The sequence below is a fragment of the Arachis hypogaea genome, chromosome 4, assembly GCF_003086295.3.
Source record: "Arachis hypogaea cultivar Tifrunner chromosome 4, arahy.Tifrunner.gnm2.J5K5, whole genome shotgun sequence".
Taxonomy (NCBI): Eukaryota; Viridiplantae; Streptophyta; class Magnoliopsida; order Fabales; family Fabaceae; genus Arachis; species Arachis hypogaea.
The window spans coordinates 124,812,139-124,821,547 of record NC_092039.1 but is presented as its reverse complement, the minus strand read 5'-3'; the positions used below and the strand labels follow the sequence as shown (position 1 = coordinate 124,821,547).

The following is a 9,409-nucleotide window of genomic DNA, read 5'->3' as shown; positions in this document are numbered from 1 at the left end:
CGGCGGTTTTCGAAAAAAAGCCACGAAATACAAACCTGACCGGCAATATAGCGGCGGTTTGAAAAAAACTGCCGCGAAATGTTAACCTTACAGCAATATAGCGGCGGTTTTAGCAAAACCGCCGCTAAATGTTAGCCTTACAGCAATGTAGCGGCGGTTTTAGCAAAACCGCCGCTAAATGTCGTCCTGATTGCAGCCCCAACCTTTAACCGCCGTTATATGTGCCGCAATTTGTCTATTCGCGGCACATTTACAAAACCGCCGCAAAATAACCGTCGCTATCTTAAGGATTTGTTGTATCTAGATACACTACTCTTCAAAGATGTTTATATATTATATACAACTTAATGCTGAAAATGCAATCTATCATTCATAATTAACAGAACATGTTTGTAGGGAATGTATCTTTACATATAAAATGATATATATAAATCTTATCTTTTATGCATAGATTTAAGAGAGTCTAGCTAATTGATAGTAAAAATCAACCATATTATGACTTTTTGCAAAACAATAATAAAGTGTTTAATTTATGTGTCAATTAATAAGTAATGTATTACAAGTTCAAGCATAATTAGGCAACCAGGGATAAGCATGAGGTGGTGGCATTACACAGTGGTCACCATTGAAATAGATCCTTTGAGGGAAACCCCAATCTTTCTTCAAACTCAAACTCGAGTTATTATCCTTTCTAAATAGTACCTCAAATTCTACACTACCAGCTTCAATGAGAACATTATTGTAGAACTTAATTCCCCAAACCATAGCCACATGAATATCATCTGTTTAAAACAATAATTAAACACAATTATATTAAACGACAAACAAATAAATAGTTATAAATATTTTTAGTTTTTTCTATCACATGCATTTAACATGTTGTAGGATTTAAATGCAATAAGGATCCTACTTAGGTCACTTACCTAGAGGAGTAAATAACTTGTACTTTAATCCGAAAACTTGAGTGAGATTATTGTTGAAATTAGGGTGTTGAATAACCATGTTCCAATCTGAATAATTCATCCTATAATTGAGATTGGAAATAGTAACATTCACACGCCAGTAGTTCTTGTTATTAAGATTAAGGTGCCAGTGGACACTGATTGGACACATATGATTACTACATTCAACTGAAGCATGCTTTCCGGTATCTGTTCTGTAATGTACAAACAAAACAGAAATACAATTCAGAATTAGAGCAGATATTCAATTATTTGGTATAATAAATTATAAACATATTTTTTTATTTATTAAAATGACCTATATAAAACAGTATGTTTTTAATTTAGGACTAACTTGTTGCTTATAATGTGTAATAAATCAACTAAATCAGCCATCAAACTAGTCATTATGTATTTACACATTTTGAATATGTATAATATATTCTAAGATGTATTGACTGATTTGGTGACTAATTTGTAATATATATGTTAATAATTGTTGACTCAAGTGAAAGGGAGAAACATTATTGAACATTACATACTTTAGGAAGTTATATAAAATGTTAGTTCCTAGAAGGAAATGACTTACTTGACACAGGTTGAGTTGCTGTGCTTGCAGGCACATGAACATGTTGGGCAAGGCACTGTAGTATCATTATAAAACGTTGAGAGGGAGACACAGCAAGTGGGAGTAGATTTTTGAGCTAGAAAATGTGAATACGTGCATGTCACATTCCATGTCACTGCATTTACTCACAGTAACACACATTAAGGTCAAAGGGAAAAATCATGAACAATTAAAGATTGATGATCAAGGTAATTAGATGTCTTAATCCCTTTATTAGTAGGTATAATTTATAGTTGGGTTCGTTAAGATAGCTAACTTAGCTGTCAACAAATAGTTAGTATAGCTTTCAAGTAGTTATTTATATAGTTGGTTAAAGACTTAAAGTAGTTTTTTTTTAATTGGCGGTTGAAGTAGTTAATTGTATATAAAATTATTCACTCATTATAAATGATATTCGGTTCAATGCAATTATTTTCAATCTAATATTCATTTGTTAATATCTTTAACTAGAAATTTTGAAATCTACTTAAAAGTAAAATTAAATAAGAGTGGAAACTCAGGTACAGTCAATTTCATATGAAGTTAACAACTGAAAATCATTAAATGAAAATTTAGTCAGATCAGTCAAATCATTTAATATCTCTCAACTATTAATTTTACGTAAAGTTGTTTGTACCTGAATTTTCACCTTAAATAAATAAAGAAATCGTTGAAAAATCTTAAACACTAAATTCTAGACCGACGAAGTTAATTACGCTCTGAACACTTAACTTACTTATTGCTTGGGTGACTCTCCTTTTGTCTGGTGAAATGAACATCGTTGGTCTAACAATCTTGGCCGGGCCGCAAGTATAACCCAAACCGGGCGCATGGAAGGTGAAGTTCCTTGGTACTCGGACGGTTCGGTTGGTGGTTCCAGCATGACCAACAGTGAGTTGAAATGATGCAACCGAATTGGTTGGATCCTGAGTCCATGAAGTAAGCACTCCACCTTTGCAACAATTTGGAAGTTTTTGGTTGTAAGGTGTGTTGGGAAGTAAATCCACAAGTGTTGGATTCTTTTTACAAGAATGTGGGAGGCTTATTCCCTTAAATAGCCTTGAACAGTTTCCTTGTTCAGTGGTCATGGCTCCCTTCATGTTCCATATAACCTCTTTGCCGGCCCATGCCCATGTTAATGACCAGCCAGGTGCAGAGATATGGCGATATTGTTGGAAGTTGTTTATTGTAACAACAGCCTGTTCATATATTCAATAAGAACCAGTTATATAAGGTTTTTATAGTATTTTATAATGTGCAACAAATATATAAATAGTTTGTTTCACAACTCTGTTTTCATGAAGATGTCATCAAAATGACAAAGAATAAACAGAACAAAAACACTAATGTCATAGTTTAATAACACTTTAGATTTGTATATATTTTTTGTACCATATTTCTTAATTTGGTAGGTTAATGACTAATTCCCTATATATCAGAGTTTTATTTAAAAATCTGTTACTGTAAATAAATTGTTGTATTCATAGAGAAGATTTAAATTTTCAATACTTATTTAAGTAAATAAGTAAATTAATCATTCCACCAATCTAAATTATTCAACTTTACGAAATAGTCACAAGTAATTACTAAAATTCAAATATTCTATTACGTTTATAGTATCATTGAGTTGTTGAAATTTGAAAAACTAAATTAAAATAAGGTGCTCTGTGCTTACGCAATTTGATTATGAATAGGTGAAGGAATTGTAAAAAACTTTACTTACAACATAACCATCAGCTGTCCAGCTAATAACATCCCATTTGATTGTGATATTTCCATTTGGGTCAAGTGCATCATAAGCTTCTGAAATATGCAACAACTAATTAAAAAGTAAAAGAAAGGAGAAACAAATTAAAACAAAAACTATATTACTCATCTTTGCATATTTACTATATATTCCTAGAGAATAGAATGATTCCATGGCCAAATTCAACAGTTGGTGCCTAAGATCTACGCACTAATTAAGAAAGGAAGTCCAAACATGTGATGATGAGAATAGCGAAATAAAGCAGCAATATCATTATCATATACCTGATGAAGAGAAGGAAAGTAGGAATAAGAACACAAAGCAATAGCAAGTATGAAGTGGCTTGTGCTCTATCAAAGAGAACCGCATCATCATCATCAATGTGTTGTTGTTTACTTGGAACAAAATAACATACCAGTTGCTGCCAATAATAATGTTTATAAGCAAAGGAAAGTGATGATATCTCTTAAACTCATCACTATGAGTTGGATTTTCATTTTTCTTTACTCACCATTTTTCAAAATTCTTTACCTTAAAACCGCTGGTCAACTCGTTCTATTCAGAGTGTTCAAAATATTCATTAAGATTGTTTAGTACAGCACAAGTTAGTAGACTTTTTCCCGGTGCTTATAACTAGGACGATAGAAATAAAAGCCCATAATGCGAAGAAGTCGGAGTTGTTTAATAATCTAGCCTACCCTACATATCTAAGAGGGAATAAAAGAAAAAAAAATGAAAATTTAAGTCCAGTTATCTTTATGTGAAATTGATAGTCGAGAATCATTAGATATCAATTTAATTAAATTATCAAATAATTTTTAACTATCAACTTCACATAAAATTAACTATAGGTGAATTATAAAAAAATGTCAAAGTAAAAAAGCCAATGACATATGAGTTATTTATATATGTATGTTATGTATTAGATAAATTCTACAGTGTTTATAATTTAATGCTTAATTTTTATCTAATTTATTTTTTATGATAAATTTTAAATATTTAATTATTATTTATTTTTATATTTTTAAAATTAAATATTAATTTTTTATTTTTTTAACAACTTAGACAAATATTTTTAGATACTATAGTAATTACCAATATATTATAGTCTACTTAAAAAAAGAAGATTTATAAACAATAGATCTATATAGTATAAGAAAGTTTTCAAGTATACCGATATATCGGTATTTCAATAATTTTTAGCCGTTGATCTTAATTATATATTATATATATTTTTTATAATTAAGATCAACGATTAGAAATAACTGAAATACTAGTATATCGGTACACTTAGAGAGATATTTAATCAGTTTTTATCATTGAAAAAAGACACATAAGTCTTATTGTTGACTAAATAAAAAGACTTTATGTCTCAATAAATAAAAACTTTATAATTATTTAATTTTAATTTAAGACATGCATGCAAAAAATAGTTAATATATAAAATATTAGCATAATTTTTGTTACACCTGTAATATGCGAATGTAAAATGATGTAAACTCAAAAGTAACTCTATAAAAAGTTGACTTCAACTGGAATAAAACGAAAAAAGGTTGACTTGAACATTTCCATGTATGAGATAAATTAGCAAAGTAAATATGGAGAGAAAAACAAGGGGAAAAAAAGAAGAAAAAGAGTTGAGCTGAAAAGGAAAATAGAGGAATGAGCGAATGAGGATGCAAATGAGGAAATGCAGGGTGATGTTAAACATCCATCTCCAGCAACAGATTAGAAAAAAGGTGCGAACGAAAGAGGAAGATTCTGCATCTTAGAAAAGAAAATATAGAATAGAAAATTAGAAATAGAATAGAGTAAAAAATAGTCAAAGTTAAAAAGCATGGAAAACATTGTCTTTGAACATTTTCCTTTCGAAGGCGTGCTGCCTTCTCCCACAAAACCGCGTATGCCGTATGCGCAGCCTTTTCCCTTTACCATTCTTCCACCAAACATTAACATTAACATCCACAACCTTAAACCTTAATCACCCAATTCCAGCAGATTTCAGATGTCTTGTTCTTGCAAAATTGTTCTTCTTACCATTTAGGATAGTTTGCCTTTTGATCTTTTGTTCTTCACTTCTGTTCTGATTTTTCTGAGAATATTGGATCCTTCATTCCCTTCAAATGGCTCAATCATTTGGTCAAACTGAGATCAACTGGGACAAGTATGCTCCTTTTTTCCCTTCCTTTTTACATGTTCTGCTTTACAACTTAATTTTTAATTATTAACGGAATTTGAATGTTGATATGATATTGGTTGTTGCATTTTGGCATGCCCATTACTCGAAAGTTTTTATCTTTACCTTTGCTATCAATTGGGGGGTGGGAGAAATCATAGATTCTGATTTGCTAGATTGTAACGTTGAGAATCAAGCGAAATCCGTTCAGGGGGAACTGCAATTTTTTTGCTTTGAGGAAAAAAAAAAGAATGTAAATTTATCAATTTGATTCGATATTTGTATATTGGAGCTGTTCAAGATTGAAGATAGAATATTGAGGCATCTTTCCGTTGAATTGGTTTTGTGTTATATCTATCTCATGAATGTTGTTTTGGCTCTTTTAGCTGAACTTTGCATGTGCTAACTCTGTATCCTAATCAAAGTTCACTCAATTCTGCAGGCTAGATAAAACTAAGTTCTATGTCATAGGAGCTGGCCTCTTTACCGGTGTTACGGTAGCACTCTACCCGGTTTCTGTTGTCAAAACAAGGCTGCAGGTTGCTACAAGGAATACTGTAGAGAGAAGTGCTTTCTCTGTTGCAAAAGGATTGATCAAAACCAATGGAATCCCTGGTTTGTATAGAGGGTTTGGCACGGTTATCACTGGTGCAATCCCTGCCAGGATCATATTCCTAACTGCTCTGGAAACCACAAAGTCAGCTTCCTTCAGAATGCTCGAACCGTTGAAGCTATCTGAAACTACCCAGGCTGCCATAGCAAATGGAATTGCAGGCATGACATCGTCACTTGTAGCCCAATCTGTATTTGTTCCCATGGACGTGGTATGAGAATCTAATTCATTTGCAATTTGCTCCATAACCGAATCACTAACTAACAACCAGACATACATATTGATATGAATTTGGTGATATATACAAATACATCTGTCGTTGAACAGCAGAACAAGTTATTTTAGACAGTTCAACAGTCTTTTATGCTTTTCTTTTCTTTTTCTTTTTTATGAAAATATGAAATTATAGCATCTAATCTTGAAAGATATTCAGGTTTGCCAAAAGTTGATGGTGCAAGGATACGCAGGCCATTCCCAGTATAGCGGGGGTTTGGATGTTGTTCGTAAGGTTTTAAAGACCGATGGTATCCGAGGATTATATCGAGGATTTGGTCTATCTGCTATTACTTATTCTCCTTCAAGTGCTGTATGGTGGGCAAGTTATGGTACAAGCCAACGCCTAATGTGGAAGTAAGACATAATAATTCCTTCTCCAATTGTTTTTATTTAGTATTTATCATCAAATGGTAAGAAAATCAATTTATTCCCTCTCCAATTGTTCACTAATGGAAGGACCTTTCTATTTGTTTGCCAAGATTTGATAATAGGGTGGAGTTACACTCCTTTTTACCGATGATCTTATTTAGACTTGTATTTAATATTTAATGGAATTTGCTACTGAATCTTTTATTCTTTTAAAGGGTTAGACAATTTTGGTGTTACTTTCCATGTCAATGAACTTAATTGGTGTCAACTTTCTTTATTCTGTATAGATTCATAGATTGAATCCTGCACGTTTTCCTTTAAAATTGGGTCAATACTTAGATATATAATTATTCATATGGCTCAACCTAATAGTTTAAGTTTTGGGATAAGTGCTTTTATGATAAAGCTTCTATGACTAAAAGTTTATAGTTTAATTCTTCTTAAGCATAAGGTGAAAAAAAATCCTATGCAAAATTCACATATCAAGTCCAAAAGAGGCTTTTGCGTTAGGGGCTATATAACCATTCATGTACTTCTAATAGCTTAAGCTTTTAGGATACATATTTCATGTCAGTTTTGTCTTTGATTCCTTGATTCGTATGTTCTATATATCTTCCATCTTATTAGAGTAATGAACATTTGAAAAACATGGATAAACTGAAAAACCACTAGCATTGTGCGTTGCTCAAATATGATAGAAACTCTTGAAGTTTGATCTTTTAGCTTGTTAGATCATTGATGAATTCAGTCTCAAGGGATTGAACTTTATGATGCTGCAACTGCATCTGTGTGCAGGCAGTACCTTGTGTTAATACGGGAATGCTAGAATTTCCTCTTGGCCAAGAGAATCGAAGAGTCTCTGAAATGGATAACCCAATTTCGCAGTTATTTTATGAGGGATTTATTCTCTCAACTTTTTAGGATTGATGAATTTTATAGGTAATAGGGTAATGAACTTCTAGTACATTTGCATACTGATATTTTGATGCCTACACTATTATTAGACAACTAATTAGCACATGGTTGCATGGACAGATTCTTGGGCCATGATAGCCCATCCGACCAAAACCCGCCTAGCGTGCAAAAGATTATGTTAGTTCAGGGTACTGGAGGGATGATTGCTGGTGCCACTGCATCCTGCATTACAACCCCGTTGGATACTATCAAGACACGATTACAGGTTTGTTATACAATTGAGTTTTAATGTGGAAATGTTAGGTGTTTGGAAAATTTAAGATATTTCCTTATTCATTTTTTTTATCTGCAGGTGATGGGACATGAACATAGAAGCTCGATAAAACAAGTCGCGAAAGATTTAATCAACGAAGATGGTTGGAAAGGCTTTTATAGAGGGTTTGGTCCGAGATTATTTAGCATGTCGATGTGGGGTACTTCGATGATATTGACATACGAGTACCTAAGTAAGAAATCCTATCCCTTCCTGTGATTACATTCTCTTTGTGTATTGTATCTGCACTTGAATATAAGTTCATCATTTTGTTAGTGTCTTATAGTCTAGTGTATGCAAATATTTGAATAACTAATCTGAATTTCAATTCTTTTTTCTTTGCTCAGAGCGTGTGTGTACTAAAGATGAATAAAGGCATTTTAGTCTGCAAGCTTTGTCTTCTGTTTTGTAACTAGCCATGAATAATTGACAAGCACAGATTGAATTATAAACCTATACCTTCAGCACTGGAGTTGCTGTTCTACATTTATCATCAGCAGCTTTGGAAGATTAACCTTTTTTGCATTGAAGCTATATATACTAAGTACTAACAGTGACAGAGTGAAAAAATTACTGCTGGATTTGTTGCAGCTAGAGATGTAATAAGTTCATTCTTTTTTATGACTAAATTGTATTCATGTATTCATTTTTGACTGTGCCTTGTATAATGTATATTATATGGAAGGAAATCAGAAATAGATTGTAATGAAATATGAAGAATCAATTAGAAACTCTTAAATCTGTGTGTGCAACTATGGATGTGTTGCATACATTAGAAACAGTTTTATGCACAACCATGCATATATTGTTATATATGAAAACATTCGTTTTTCCCCTTAATAATATCATTGGTTGTCATGTCTAATTGTTTAGCTTATTATCTAAGCGAATATGATTCACTGTCCTAAAAATTTTACCTGCAATGCTGCATTTCCTGTATCCATCTAATGCATCATTTATTAGGTCATTTCTTGCATAGCTTTTACTCCTAAAATAATTTAATATATCAAACTAAATTATTATCTAACAATTTTAAACAATTAAATTTATATAAAAATAATTGCATATTAGTTTTTACCTCCAATAATCTATCCATCAATTTGAATCCCTCTAAAGTCCAAACTACTTAAATCATGTGCCTCTGGATTCTAACCTTTAGGCTTTATCTAGTCATGTCTGTTGAATAACTTTCATAACAAAACAAAATACAATGATTTATATTACAAGTTCTGTCATTTGTGCATGATGGCCCTACACTGCTACATACAATATCATCAACTAGTATTATGTAATAAAATATTTTATTCTCAACCTAACAATTGGTCAGAGTGAGTGAGTGACTAGAGTAGTTTAATTAATTTTATTGAAACTAGAAACTAAATCTCTCTTTTTAAAGAGTGTCTCTAATAATCTATCCTCATCTTGTCTAAACGTTCCTGTAATTCTCTGGCA

The 9,409-nt window shown here is 32.0% G+C and overlaps 2 protein-coding genes across 3 annotated transcripts; one reads left to right on the top strand and one right to left on the bottom strand.

Annotated features, from left to right (window-relative positions):
• Positions 1-471: 471 nt before the first annotated feature.
• On the bottom strand, positions 472-3,916 carry LOC112797924 (COBRA-like protein 1). Of its 2 annotated transcripts, none has more exons than XM_072236218.1 (7): positions 3,807-3,916; positions 3,580-3,716; positions 3,272-3,351; positions 2,285-2,747; positions 1,531-1,684; positions 924-1,156; positions 472-782 (listed from the first exon to the last, which is right to left on the bottom strand). In XM_072236218.1, exons 2-7 carry the CDS (start codon positions 3,671-3,673, stop codon positions 565-567), a joined length of 1,242 nt encoding a protein of 413 aa, XP_072092319.1. In that variant the 5' UTR covers positions 3,674-3,716; positions 3,807-3,916; the 3' UTR covers positions 472-564. The 2 variants fall into 2 exon arrangements, with proteins under 2 accessions (XP_072092319.1, XP_072092320.1); XM_072236219.1 differs by having other exon boundaries at positions 3,827-3,907.
• Positions 3,917-4,930: 1,014 nt separating this feature from the next.
• Positions 4,931-8,800, top strand: LOC112797923 (uncharacterized). Its single transcript, XM_025841034.3, has 6 exons — positions 4,931-5,459; positions 5,914-6,295; positions 6,518-6,714; positions 7,765-7,909; positions 7,997-8,150; positions 8,305-8,800. The coding sequence occupies exons 1-6, from the start codon at positions 5,419-5,421 to the stop codon at positions 8,328-8,330; spliced, it is 945 nt and encodes a 314-aa protein (XP_025696819.1). The 5' UTR covers positions 4,931-5,418; the 3' UTR covers positions 8,331-8,800.
• Positions 8,801-9,409: the final 609 nt, after the last annotated feature.